The following is a 15,444-nucleotide window of genomic DNA, read 5'->3' on the forward strand; positions in this document are numbered from 1 at the left end:
GGCTGATATGACAAGAATTGATGAGATACATAAAGGTCACGACAGTTAGTCTCTATGATGCAAGTTAATTATCCAAAGGCATTTGAGAGAAGCATAGGGCTTAAACCAGTAAGGTGAGTTAGGGAGAAGAGAAACAACGATTGATGTAAATCATATCAAAGACCATAAGGAAATAGGAGTTTTGGGTTTCTCTGTCTGGTGTTTGAGGTGTATGATAGTGTGTTCTCCTTTGTTATCAAAAGGTGAAGTGGATGTGGGAACTTTGAGTGACTATCGTGAACTTTGAGTGAACCTTAAAGCAGGCAGCCATTTGGTCTGCTAGCAGGGGAAACTTAAGTGTGAGAGGCCTGTAGGATTTTTTGTGAGCTTGAGAGACTACCAAGGAGAAACTGAGTCTGGGACACTTCCTTCTTGGCTTATCTCTAAAGGGAGAGAGGCTAACAAGTAGGGTGTCTTTCCAGCCCTCCATCTGAGGATGGGGGGAGCTTCCCTAAGCTCTACCAAGCTTTCACATAGCCCCACAGGTGCTCCCCCCCAAAGTTAGAATTTTTTCCATAGTATACACTTCTTTTTTTTTTATATTTTATTTATTCATTTATGAGAGGGATAGGAGGAGAAAGAGAGAAAGAACTATGCATGACTCTAGTACATGTGCTGCTAGGGATCAAACTCAAGATCTTATGCTTGAGAGTCCAACATTATCCACTGCATTACCTCCCAGACCACAACACTTAAGTTTCTTATCCAATGATATTTTATCCCCAAAAGAAATGTTGATCCTGCAGTTCATTCTATCTGTGTTTTATATTTGTACCACTTAATTTTGATTATATTTTGCATATACATGTTTATCACTTTAATTTAATCTTGATTTTTTAATGTATTTTAGGGTTGACTGTGATATATATGTGATTTCTCAACTGGGTTGCTTATTTTCCTCCCTGTTTTCTGTACTTTGTTTTCTCTTCATTTGCTTTCTGTGAAATTGAGACTTTCATATATATCCATTTCTTTTTTTCCTTTGTTTTGTAGGGCTTATATTCCATAGGTACTGTATTCTTGAGTTATTACCTTAAGTATTAACGAACTTATGTGACTTAAGTATAGATATCTTCATTCTTTCCTGAAGTAAGGGAAGTATGTATTAACCCCTATATTCCCTAATTCATCTTGCTTTTTGTTTGATTCTCATTACTCATTCTGAGTGTTTTTTCTATTTGTGTATTAATTTATGGAAGGGGCTAATGCTTTACAGTGCAGCCATTAACATATATATGTACATATATATAATTTCATTATGCACCTAGCCCCCACAGTTCGCTTCTACCCCTCCTCACCCTTCCTTTACCCAGAGTTCCTTGCTTTGATGGAATACACCATGCCCAGAGTTCATGTTTTTACTTTGTTCTTTCTCCTGGGTCCTAATTGTTAGGTCCCAGTTATAAATGAGGTAATTTGGTCCTTTTCTTCTTGGCTTATCTCACTTATAATGATATCTTCCAGTTCCATCCAAGCTGACATAAAGGAGAAGACTTAATAGTTTTTAACAGCTGAATCGTATTCCATCCTGTATGTATAACAGTTCTTTTAGCTATTTATCTGTTGTTGGATGTCTGCGTTGCTTCCAGGTTTTGGCAATTTCAAACTGTACTGCTATGAACATAGGTATATATATATATATATATATATATCCTTTCTGATAGGTCTTTTTGTTTTCTATAGATAAATCCTAAGGATAGACATTGCTCTGTCATCTGGCAGGCCTATTTCTAGTGTTCTGAGAAAACTGCAGACTGATTTCCATAAGATTAGACCAATTTACACTCCCACCAGCAGTGCAAGACAGTCCCTTTATCTCTACATACTGTTCAACATTTGTTGTTACTTTCTTTTCTAATATATGACATTCTCACATGTGTAAAGTAGTATCTCCTTGTTGTCTTCATTTGCATTTCTCTGATAATCAATGACTGACCACTTTCTCATGTATCTGTTGCCCTCTGGATCGGTAAGATTTATGTTCATGGGGCCGTGTAGTCATGCACATGGTTGAGCCCACATGGTACAATGTGCAAGGGCCCAGGTTTAAGCCCCTGGTTCCCACCTGCACAGGGGAAGCTTCATGAGCGTTGAAGCAAGTCTGCAGGTGTCTGTCTTTCTTTCCTTCTCAATTTCTCTGTCTGTATCCAATAAATAAAGAAAAAAAATTTCTCTTCATGTCCTTACCCTGCCTCACCCTCACATCTTTATATATTTTGGGTACTGGTACTCTCTCTGAAGTAGGTTGGATAAAGATCTTCTTCCACACTATGGGATGTCTTCTGCTAGTTTTTTGATACCCTTGATATGCAGAAGCTTTTCAGTTTGATGTAGTCCCATTGCTTTATTTTTATTTTTGTTTTCTTTACTGTTGGATTTGATTGTCTGAAGACCTTTTTTTAAAAAAGAAAAAAAAATTATTTATTCCATTTTGTTGCCCTCCTTTTTTATTGTAGTTATTATTGTTATTGATGTCATTGTTGTTGGTTAGGACAGAGAGAAATGGAGAGAGGAGGGAAAGACAGAGGGGGAGAGAAAGAGAGAAACCTGCAGACCTGCTTCACTGCCTGTGAAGCGAGGCCCCTGCAGGTGGGGAACCAGGGGCTTGAATTGGGATCCTTAAGCCGGCCCTAGCACTTGGCACCACGTGGGCTTAACCTAGTGCACTACTGCCCAACTCCCTCTCTGAAGACCTTTTTGTAGCGTAGGTCCACAAGTGTTCTGCCAATATTTTCTTCTAAGTATTTGATTGTTTCTGATTTAATATCCGTATCTTTGCTCTGCTTGGAGTCAATTGTTGTGCGTGATGATATGTGGTGGTCCAGTCTCATTTCTTTGTGGTTTTCAATCAAACTCAGAGAAAGATAGTCATCACTAGTAGAGAAAATGGGCAAGTGATGCCTCTTCTCCCTGCTTTCCCTTTTCTTTTTTATAAAGTCTAAATACATTCTGTATGTAATTTATAAACACTTTTTTTTTTACTTGGGCAATTTTTCAACAGCTGCCTTTGTAAAATCATCACCACAAAAAGATATATTTTTAGAGTAATGAAACTTTCACTAACCCACAAAACATTTGACCTTGGCATAATAGCGTCAGTTTTGTGGCACCCTTCCATCTATTTGAATATAAATTAAAATGGTACTTACTAAATAAGAGCAGACTTTAAGAAAGAAAAGGGCCATTTGCATAACCAGTATGCTCTCTCCTGGCCCCGCTCCTGACTCTATAATGTGTATTTGTAAAGAACTATTGCTTGCTTAGTGACAACTCAGTCAGCATCTTAATTCTCTATTTCTTCCTGCTGGTTTCAGTTTTTAACTACAGGATGAATTCCACTGTTTCTTTTCCTGAGGTTCTTTTTTTTTTTTTCTTTTTTCTTTTTGCCTCCCGGGTTATTGCTGGGGCTTAGTGCCTGCCCTACAAATCCACTGCTCCTGGAGGCCATTTTCCCCACTTTTTGTTACCCTTATTGTTGTCGTCATTGCTATTGTTGTTTTTGTATAGGACAGAGAGAAATTGAGAGAGGAGGGGCGACAGAGAGGGTAAGAGAAAGATCCAAACACTAATTGTTGGAGATAATTAGAAGAATGAGGAAAGCTTTTGAAAGTAATATCATCAGAAATGGGGAAACAACTAATAAGACTCTGAAAGAAAACACTAACTGTCTCAAGGCTACTAGAGAGCTGAAAGCTTATATAGCTGAGCTAAGAGCACAGCTGGCTTAACAAGCTAATACATCATCTGAACAGGTTAACAAAATAGCTGAGCTAAAGAAAACAGTAGAGGAGAGAGAAAGAATAACTGAGAAAGAATAACTGAGGCTGAAAACAGAATTAACAAGATCGAGGATGAATTAGAGAAATCTCATTAAGAAGTAAGAGAGCTAAAAAAGAGATTAAGAGATACTGAAGACAATAACAGAGACATATGGCATGACTTCAAAAGAAGTAATATATGCATTATTGACTTACCAGAGGAAGAAAGAGAGGAAGGGGAAGAAAGCATTCAACAGGACATAGTAGCTGAAAACTTCCTTACTCTAAACAACATAAAGGACATAAAAGTTCAAGAATCCCAGAGAGTATGGACTAACCTGCCAATGCCCATATTCAGCGGAGAAACAGTTACAGAAGCCAGACCTTCCACCTTCTACACCCCACAATGATCCTGGGTCCATACTCCCACAGGAATAAAGAATAGGGAAGCTATCAATGGAGGGGATGGGATATGGAGTTCTGGGGGTGGGCAGTGTGTGGAAATGTACCTCTCTTATCTTATGGTCTTGTCAATGTTTCCATTTTAATAAATAAAAATAAATAAATAAATAAATAAAATCCCATAGAGTCCCAAATAGAATAAACCCAGACCTAAAGACACCAAGACACATTATATTTCGAATAAAAAAGAACACGGATAATGAAAGGATCATGAAGGCTGCAAGAGCAAAATAAAGAAAGCCTTGCAGAGGATGGAAAACTATCATAAAAGCTAATGGATCACAAAAAAGAACAGTAATAGCTATTCTTTATTATTATTATTGTTATTGCTTTAGTTATGAATTACAAGTCCATGGGATAAGAGGGGTACAATTCCACACAATTCCCACCACTGGAATTCTCTATCTGATCCCCTCCATTGGAAACTTTCTTATTTTTAATTTCTCTGGGAATATGGACCCAGGATCATTATGCGGTGCAGAAGGTCAAAGGTCTGGCCTCTGTAATTGCTTCTCCGCTGGATATGGGTATTAGCAGTTTGATCTATACTCTCAACTGGATTGGCTATTCTTATATCTGACCCAATAGGTGTTAACATAAATAAAATAATAAAATATAATAGGGATGGGGGCCGGGTGGAAGCTCACATGTTACAGTGTGCAGTGACCCAGGTTTGAGCCCCTGGTTCCCACCTGCAGGGGGAAATCTTTGTGAGTGGTGAAGCAGGACTACAGGTGTCTCTATGTCTATTTCCCTCTCCATTTCCCCTTTCCCTCTTGATTTCGGGCTGTCTCTATCCAATAAATAAAGATAATAAAAATTTTTAAAAAATAAATAAAAGATAAGGATGGAAACTAGTTAATGCTCAGAGGATCCGTCAACCAAGAGGATTTAACAATTATCATCTATTCACCCAATGAAGAGCCATCTAAATACACCTACTGGAAGAGCTGCAGCAATATATCAGTAGCAACACAGTAATAGTAGGGGACTTCAACATCCCACTCTCTCTACTTGACAGATCATCCAGGCAGAAAATTAATAAAGAAATGAGGGAGCTGAATGAAGAGACAGATAAACTAGAACTATTGGGCACTTTCAGTCATTCACCCCAAGAAATGGCAATACACATTCTATTCAATCCACATGGGACATTTTCAAGGATAGACAGTATATTAGGCCTCAAAGACAGTGTCAACAAATTCCAGTATTGAAATCATCCCAAGCATCTTCTCAGACCTCAGTGGGATTAAATTATCACTTTACAACAAACATGAAATTAGTAAAAGTCCCAAAATATGGAAACCAAGCAGCACACTACATATCAACTACTGGGTCAAAGAGGAAATTAAGGAAGAAATTAAAGTGTTTTGAGAATTCAATGATAGTGAAGACATGAGCTATCAAAATATTTGGAACACAGCCAAGGTAGTACTTAGAGGGAAGTTCACGGTCATACAAGCACACATTAGGAAACAAGTAAAAGCTCAAATAACCAACCTGACTGCACACCTTAAAGACTTAGAAGAGGAGGAAGAGAGGAGTCAAAAGCAACCTGAAGGATGAAATCACTAATCGTCTTATTTTATTTGGCCAAATTTTTCTTTCAAACTTTCAACATTTTTATTTCACCTCCATCTTATATTAGTATTTATATAATAACATTATTAGATATTACATATTTTGCATGACAGTAATATTATTATATGATTAATTGTAATAATCTGGTTAGCTATAGAATCAGTTTAGCTTTTCTTGTTTTCAAAAAAAAAAATTGCCATCATTCAAATTGTTCCTTCTTTGTAGGCAGAATGTCTTTCTTTTCTGTTGTTTCAAGACTTCCTCTTTATACCTAGCATATGTTGGCTTGAATCCATTTTATTGCATTAGGCTTGCATCCTCAGGCTAAGGATGCAGATATTTCAGTAATTCCATCAACCTGTCACCCATTTGTGCAAGGTTTCCATGAACAATTATATGCCACCAAACTAGAGAACATGGGAGAAGTGGATGAGTTCCTAGATACCTACAAATGTCCAAATTTAAACGAAGAGGAATTAAAATATATGAGCAGGTCAATCACAGCCAAAGAAATTAAAACAGTTATTAATAACCTTCCCAAGAATAAAAGTCCTGGACCAGATGGTTTTACAGATGAATCCTACAAAACCTTCAAGGAAGAATCAGTACCTCTTAACTTTTAAAAACATATTTATTTTCCCTTTTATTGCCCTTTTTTTTGTTGTTGTTATTGTTGTTGTTATTTATGTTGTTGTTAGGACAGAGAGAAATTGAGAGAGGAGGGAAGCCACAGAGGGGGAGAGAAAGATAAGCACCTGCAGACCTGCTTCACCGCCTGTGAAGCGACTCCCCTGCAGGTGGGGAGCCGGGGCCTAGAACCAGGGATCCTTACACCAGTCGTGCTTTGCCTGATGTGCACTTAACCCACTGCGCTACCGCCCGACTCCCAATACCTGTAACTTTTAAAACTCTTCCAAAAGACTGAAGACACAGGAATACTCCCTTCCAGCTTCTATGAAGCCAACATCATCCTGATACCAAAAGCAGACAGGGACACAACACCAAAATTAATAATAAATAAAACTACAGACCAATATCTCTGATAAACATAGATGCTAAAGTATTGAACAAAATTTTTGTCCATTCCTTAGTCATGAGTGGGCTTGGCATACTGGTTGGTAAGGAGCCGGGGAAACAATGGCCACTTCCTGAGTGCTTTCCAGGGAGAGAAAAAGCACACTGAATGTATTGCACATGTAGCTGGAGGCCACTATTGGGATTCAAGGCAGCTTTAGACAGCAACTCTGCTTTACTGGACTACTGAGCCGTCGTCTCTAATGCTCCTGATGCCTGCCAGTCAGAGAGTGGTGGTTGGCAGAGCTTGTACTCAGACTTGCAAACTCACTCTTTTAGCGGTTCTCATGACCCCAGGGTCTTCCGTGAATTTTCAGCTCCTTGAATACTCTCCCTGAGATAGCAAGGCATTTAGTTTTCTGATTTCTACCAAATTTACAAATGTTACTCAGCAGTGCTCTGCCATTTCTCATCTAACTGAAGCCTCCAAGTGTTTTCTCCTGTTAGTTTTGTAAGTGTCCATGGTTTATTTATGTGTGAGGCAGAGCTGTCAGCCAGGATTTGAGGCAAACTGACTGAAAAATAAAGCAACAAGATATATCCATATATCCATACACATGTGAGGTTCTATCCTGTTTGAGACTCTTGCTTTTAGAACTTAGGCCACCGAACCTCTGTGTAATTGCTATCTTAAGCCAGTAAGACTGTGACATCTACCATGGAGTCTCGATGTTTGGGGAGGCACTTTTAGCAAAGAAAACCCAGTCTCATATTTTTTTGGTGATTACCACTCCCCACTTTCAAGAACAAACTTCTCTCTCTTTTTTCTGCTTTCACTGCTCCCCCTTTCAAATAACTTCCCTCTCGTGTGTGCGCTCCCCCCACCATGAGCTTTGTGCATGATTTGATAATAAATGGCTATAGGAAGGTATAGTCACACAATATAATCTGCTTTTATCTAAACTTGGAACTTTCATTGTTACTTTAATTTGTACTTCAGTTAAATTAATTTGAAAGCTTCTTGATGATTACTTTTGATTTCTACTTGTTTTTTGATTTTATGCTCATGTAATTTATCCTCTTTTTAGCTGTTTGCTCATATTATTTTTAGTAAGTGCTCCTTGTTGACAGGAATAAGAAATTAGCTCATCATACTTATGGGGAAGACTCAAATGAGGGATGTGTTTGACATGCTAGCATTAGAACTTTGGTAAGGGTGTTGTAAGATACATATATATGTAGGTGGCAATCTGTACTCCTAAGATCTTAAACTGTTGCAGAAACAATGTTAGAAAATGAGTAGTTTAAGGTCGAGCAGACAGCATAATGACATTTCATGCCTGAAGTTCTGACATCTCAGGTTCAATTCCCAGCACCAAACATAACCAGAACTGAGCTGCTGGTTTCTCTATATCATTCTTTAAATATGTCACTAAATAAATAAGATATTTTTAAAATGTTTAAAAACAATGTATGATTTGGGGGGTTACTTTATTCTACATAGTTGAGGAAGTAAGTGTTGTCTTATAAGACTGTTGCTTTCATAGTGGTAGAGTCTCAGATCTCCTAAGCATGGGTGTAAGCACAGTTCAGGCTCCACCAAATCCCCATCTCCCTTCACAGCAGGGATAACTTGTGATAACTTGCTTCACCCTACCCCAAGTCTCCTTTTTGAGTTATTGAGTCTGCTGAAAGTTGTTGTATGCTTTACATTGGGTAGTTCTCCCCCGCCAAGAGAATTGGATCAGTCCAGTTAGTTTCGCAGGCCTGCTTGGCCCCGCCCTGAAGGAACCCCACCAGAGTTCGAGAGTTCCAGAGTTCGGGAGTTGGAGAGTTACAGAGTAAGAGAGAGTGCTTGTGCCGCCGCAAAGAGACAGCAGAGTTCTGTTTGGTGGTTAGTTTGGTTTAGTTTATGAATCGTTGTTCCTGAATAAAGAAATACAGCTTCCCTGCCCAGCCGTTGTCTCCACGTCTCTGTTACCCGCCCGTGAAGCAAGCCCGCCCAGCAAGAGCTGCCGAATTTTAACAACAAATGGCGCTCACGTGGACCTGACCTGCGCATCTCTCAGATAAGTAAAGACAATTTGGCTACCTATGCACTATGGCCTTCTCTTCTGCTTATGAAGAGATCTCCAAAGGCCTCTGCTCTTTCTTCACAAGACTGTTTTGCTGTTTCTGGAACATTTATCTCTGGACCACTCTGTGGTTTCCACTCGCTTGGGCGAACTCAGAACAGCCAGCGGGAATAGCCAGCGGGCGGGAGGCGAGACATGGAGCTGCTGTTTCCACCTGCTTAAACAGCCAGCCAGCCGGCTGCGCCCAGACAACCCCGTGCACCGCGCCCGCAGCCCCGCAGCCCCGCAGCCCGCAGGAGGCTGACGCCAGCACGCTGGAGCCCGATGCCACCACGCAGGAGCCTGATGCCACCACGCTGGAGCCTGACGCCAACACGCAGGAGCCCGATGCCAATATGCAGGAGCCCGATGCCAATATGCAGGAGCCCAATGCCACCACGCAGGAGCCCGATGCCACTACACAGGAGCCCGACGCCAACACACAAGAGCCCGATGCCACCACACAGGAGCCTGATGCCAGCATGCAGGAGCCCAATGCCACCACACAGGAGCCAGATGCCAGCACGCAGGCCAGCCCACAGGAGCCGGCTCCCCGCCGCGTGGCGCAGGGCACTGGATGCGTGATCCCTCCACGCTGCTCGGCCACTGCGAGCAGGGCAGCAGACATGGCAGGGCCATGGGGCAGGGCTGCGGCAGCCTATCATGGCCGCCACCCCTGGGCACCTAGGCCCACGCCTTCTACAAAGACGGCCCGCACACCCTCTTGCTATGAATTCTGGAACGATCCCGGACCTCCCGGACCCCTGGGCTCCCTGCCGAAACTGGGCACACGAGATCTCCAGCTGCCGGTCCGGTCTGAAGGCAGACAAGCTGGAGTACGCAGAGATTTGTGCAGAGATCGCAACCTGCAGTTCCTAGAAGTGAAGCTGCCCAAGAGACCACCACTGGACAACGCTCCCCCCCAACAACTAAGACAGTACAGATTTAAATTCATGTTTAAAATGACATGTCTTCGTAACAAAGGTTTCTCTCCTTGTGTATTAATGACCATGTTTATGTGTATGTTTAAAGTTTGGTAAACAGTAACTTTAAGGCTAAATTCTTACTAGACAAAGTTAAATGAAAAAAGTTTTCAACGTAATTCTCATAAAGATAAAATTAACTTACATTTAAAGTCTGAGGTAAAAATTAGTTAACAATCAATATATTTTAACTAAGTTGGTCTAAACGAAAGGTTAAATAGACTTGTTGATTTGTAAAACTCTCCATTACCTTCTCTATTAGAAATGGTAGATCGCACAATGGCTATGCTAATTATTCTCATGCCTGAGGTTTCCTTTCCTGCGCACACCTAGGGTGTGTCTCCATCTTGAATGGGTGTAACAAAAGGTTAAAAGACGTTGTTGATATGTAAAAGTCTCAAATTCCTTCTCTATTAGAAATATGCTAATAACAAGTTTTGTTTCATAGTAAGTAAATTGCAGCCAGCTGCCTTTGGGACCCTAGGCCGTTCCCCGCCCCCATGCAAATTCCCGTCGAGGCAAGTAGCCCCCCAGAGGCAAGAAATGTTTTTTTTTAAGCTGATAAAGTTTAGCCCACAGAGGCAGAAATGGCCCCCTCAGGCCTTCCCTTGGCAGCACACTGGTTCTTGTTACTTGCTTACATGTTTCTCCATGTTTGTGCCAGTTTCTTTTTTAAAAATGCCTGTATGATATATGTTTCTGTTCACCCCACACCCTTGATACTATAGTCATTTAGTTAAAAAGAAAAGGGGGAATTGTTGTATGCTTTACGTTGGGTAGTTCTCCCCCACCAAGAGAATTGGATCAGTCCAGTTAGTTTCGTGGGCCTGCTTGGCCCCATCCCGAAGGAACCCCGCCAGAGTTCGAGAGTTCCAGAGTTCGGGAGTTGGAGAGTTACAGAGTAAGAGAGAGTGCTTGCGCCGCCGCAAAGAGACAGCAGAGTTCTGTTTGGTGATTAGTTTGGTTTAGTTTATGAATCGTTGTTCCTGAATAAAGAAATACAGCTTCCCTGCCCAGCCGTTGTCTCCGCGTCTCTGTTACCCGCCCGTGAAGCAAGCCCGCCCAGCAAGAGCCGCCGAATTTTAACAACAGAAAGTGACCACAGTTTAGTGGTTGACCCTCCCTTTCCCTAAGATTCTCATTCTATGACTTTCTTTTTTTAAATTTTTTATTATTTATTTTCACATTTGTTGTTGTAGTTATTGTTGTTGTTAATGTCATCATTGTTGGATAGGACAGAGAGAAATAAGAAGGGGAAGACTGAGGGGGAGACAAAGAGAGACACCTGCAGACCTGCTTCATCGGTTGTGAAGTGACTCCCCTGCAGGTGGGGAGCCAGGGCTCAAACCAGGACCCTTTGCCGGTCCTTGTGCTTTGTGCCACCTGCGCTTAACCCAGAGTGCTACTGCCTGACCCCTTCTATGACTTTTTTCACATCAGTATTTGATATGCAAATGACTGCACATTGCTACACACAAGGGAAGGCACTAGGATGTTTTCCTACTAGAGATGTCTCTATGTAAATGATATCTTGCCTTGTGATAAGCAAAGTCTGGTGTCAGCCTACAGAAAGCACACAGTGCTCTTGACTGTGACCTTCCTGAGGGAAGTCTGATCGGACATTATCCCTGCAGCTGCTTCTCACTGTGGCATTCTTCACTGAATGTACATCTTGGCTCTTCTCACCGTTAATAGCCTGCAGCAGAGGAAATGGTGTACATTAAGTGGTCAGTGGTCATCAGCACTCTGTTAACCATCTCTGTGTCTTTGTCCCTAGGAGTACACCATCGATGTCTTTTTCCGACAGACATGGCATGATGAGAGGCTGAAATTCGATGGGCCCATGAAGGTCCTGCCACTGAACAATCTCCTGGCAAGTAAGATATGGACCCCTGACACCTTCTTCCACAACGGCAAGAAATCGGTAGCCCATAACATGACCACGCCAAATAAGCTGCTGCGACTGGTGGACAACGGGACCCTGCTCTACACCATGAGGTCAGAGCATGCGCACAGCAGAAACAGAACAGGGGCGGGGGCAGCAGTGTGGGCTGCAGAGGTGTCTCCATTAGAAGTGCATTAGGAGATAATGGTCTCTAGCATATTTGGAAGTTTATTGCAACAGATTTCATAACATATTCACAGCTAAACAAACTCAACGATGCACAGATGAATGTATTATAGACACCCATAAACACCACCACTGTGACACAATGGTGAGAAATTAATTGAAATAGTTTGTGACACACACACACACACACACACACACACACACACTTGACAACATACATTTTGGCCACATTTTAGGGTTTGCTTATTTATGAGAGAGAGAAAGAAAGCAGGTCACTGCTCAGTTCTGGCATATGATAGCAGTGGTTGAACCCAGAACCTCTGGGCCCTCAGTCATGTAAGTCCTGTGCTCTCATGTTGTTAGTAGCTCATATTTTTGCCATATTACCTGAGAATTCTGAGTGGTTAATAGTGAAGGCTCCAAATAATTTAAGACTATCGACTATCTTTTCAAAAATACTACATATTTATATAGTAAGCACTATATTGTATATAAATTTATATAGTTACTAATATATTTTCTAACCCCCCAGAGCATAAAAACCAGTATTTTCTTCTTTGTCCCTAATGTCTAGTCTCCTTATTTTACTTTATTTTCTTTACTTCAACTCCTTTTCTCTCATCTAATAATCTCTCACTTTCATCTTCCCTCTGCTCTTACTGTAAATTGATGAGTAGTTTAATAAGATAGCAGATGGATGAACAGATAAAAGTTATATGAATAACAAGTAATAAATATATGACTAATTCATAGGTAGATGGCATGTTGATATATAGATGGTACATAGAAAGACCTAAATGTAGAAAATGGACAAAGTGACTAGCAAAATAAATATGTTCATGCTGGTTTTATTGACCTGTTCTCCAGATTACTTTCCTTCCTCTCGCCACCTTCTTCTCCCCAGTTCTGCTTATCCATTCTCCTTTTCTCCACCGTCTCCTCTACTGCATACTTTGTCATCATCACACATTCACCAGACATACATTAATTCAGCTTCATTGTGCAAAATAACGAAGATGCAGTTTTTAAATGGTCACCCAGCCTGCACTAAGGGGTCCTATCTTTCCGTGCAATAAATTCTCATTCAGTGCTGTCTGACTAATCCTTATTTATGTGAGGAGGGAAAGTCAGCAAGTGACCATAGACAGCTGAGGTGCTAAGGAGAAGCATGGAACAACCGTCAAGAGATATTTGTAGTGTTGGGGCAAAAAAGTCTATTACACTGGAAATGATTCCAAGGGCATTATATCTGAAAGCAAAACTGAAGATTTAAAACTACTGATATGCAAAGAAATAGGGATAGACTGTAGGAGATGCAATAGACGCAATAGCTGGGTAGGGAACAGATTTAAACCAGTACAGGGAGAGATGCTGGAGAAGATGAACAGGAAGCAGAGGGATTATGGATGAAAGAAGCATTTGTGGTATTTTATTCATTCACCAAGTGTGTTTTGCCTTCCGAGTCTCCAGATGACATAGACTAGGTTCTGTGTCTGAAACCATTATTAATGAGGCTTGGTCTTGGTCCTCAAGATAGTCACAATGTAATAGATGAAAAGCACCAACAGATAGCCATACACCATTTATTGAAAGGTGCATGTGTAAAAGGCTAAAGAATGAGCAGCTCACGGGAGTCGGGCAGTAGTGCAGCGGGCTAAGCGCATGTGGTACAAAGTGCAAGGACCAGCTTAAGAATCCTGGTTGAATCCCCTGGCTCTCTGTATGTAAGGGAGTCGCTTCACAAGAGGTGAAGCAGGTCTGCAGGTGTCTATCTTTCTCTCCTTCTCTCTGTCTTCCCCTCCTCTCTCCATTTCTCTCTGTCCTATCGAACAACGATGACATCAAGAACAACAGTAATAACAACAATAAACAAGGACACCACAAAAGGGAAAATAAATAAATATTTTTAATAATTATATATATAAAAAAAGAATGAGCAGCTCACTTCTTTGTGGCTGTGTTAAACTGAGTACCTGGATGATGCAAGAACAAAGTATTAATATCATAGTAATGTTAATGTTCCTTTCTGAATTGCTAGATGTATAGAATTTGTAGTTATAGAAAATGGAGGAAGAGAAGATGAATGCTCTAGGGAGATAAAAACAGGTGTGCAGTTATAATATGCAGGAATTACATTTTCTAAGGGAGGGAATGAGGCTTTATTTAATATCTCACTGTCATTACTGTGGACCAGATATAATTGAAGGGAGTAAGACTAGACTTGGGGAATAGCTTATGTCAAGCTGAAGTAATTTGGGAAAGGAGTAGTGAGATTCTGCTTCAGAGGAGTGGGTGAATATGGAGACAGGGCCAGACAGCAAGGGGGCAGTGAAAGCAGCTTACGGCAGTATGGCAGCCAGGAGGAAGGAGCCAGGCAATGTCAGTGAATCAAGGTGCTACAATCTACGTAGATCATGGGAGTGTCGAGATAATTATTTATCCACGGTAAGTCTATGAACAAAGGGTACCTTTGAACAAGAAAAGTTCAGGAAAGATTTATCTTCTTTTAGGATAGACAAATCTCGAGCCCCGGGGCGGGGGTTGCGGAAGGAGGGGGAGGGAAAAGGAGAGGGAGAGGAACTGGACATGTCCACTTTAGGGGAGTATACAATATGAGGTTGACATCAGACCTTAGTATGCAGACTTCTCCCATCATGTTCACTGAGGCAGAAGAAGAGGAGGTAGCTACATGTCAGCTAGGGACCAGCCAAGGAGGCTGAGCAGTGCTGTGTTCATAAAGCCAATATTGTGGGCAGCATCTTGAAAACTCGATGTGGTCATCAGTGCAATCGCTTCTGGGCAGGCATGGCGTGGAACTACACACTGTAATCTTACAATCCTGTAACCCACTATTATTCACAAAAGAATAGAAAAAAAAAAGAGACAGTAGAAAGAAAAAAATAGCCTTGCTTCTGGAAATTGTCCAGTTCATCTCCTCTTGACTGCATTTCTGTGGAGTCTTACTTTATTCTTTTTTTTTCCAAGTCCAGTATCACTTTACTGAGGAAATGCTGATTCACAGGGTTTTTGTTTTCACAAGGATGCATTTCCCCATTCCCCAAGATGGTGTCTATACATTTCACCCACCACCAAAGCAGCATCTTACTCCACCAGGGGGACATAGGGCCTTGACTTCCCCTTATTAACATTCCCTCCCCCAACTCTGTGCCTTAATCTGCTGCCATGGATTATGGTCCTCTGAGGATTCACTCTGCCTTTTGCTTTGTTTCTTAGAGCCCATCTGTAAGTAAGATTGAGTATTCATCCTTCTGCTCCTGGCTTATCTCACTCAACATGAGTCTCTCTGATTACATCCATTTGTAGCAGAGGAGAATGAGTATTTCCTCCTGTCTTACAGCAATGTAGTATTTCATTGTGTGTTATGCCATAACTTCTTTAGCCATACATCTGTCATTTGACAC

General features: G+C 41.2%; 1 protein-coding gene across 6 annotated transcripts in view; it reads left to right on the forward strand.

The window, feature by feature from the left end:
- The window catches only part of GABRA3 (gamma-aminobutyric acid type A receptor subunit alpha3), a 521,426-nt gene that overhangs the window by 342,124 nt on the left and 163,858 nt on the right, over positions 1-15,444 (forward strand). For all 6 annotated transcript variants that reach the window (XM_060183138.1, XM_007530458.3, XM_016191453.2 and 3 more), the window contains one exon: positions 11,729-11,949. In XM_060183138.1, the coding sequence (XP_060039121.1) occupies positions 11,729-11,949 (221 nt within the window). The remainder of the gene's footprint in view (positions 1-11,728; positions 11,950-15,444) is intronic.

The sequence above is a fragment of the Erinaceus europaeus genome, chromosome X, assembly GCF_950295315.1.
Source record: "Erinaceus europaeus chromosome X, mEriEur2.1, whole genome shotgun sequence".
NCBI classification, from domain to species: domain Eukaryota; kingdom Metazoa; phylum Chordata; class Mammalia; order Eulipotyphla; family Erinaceidae; genus Erinaceus; species Erinaceus europaeus.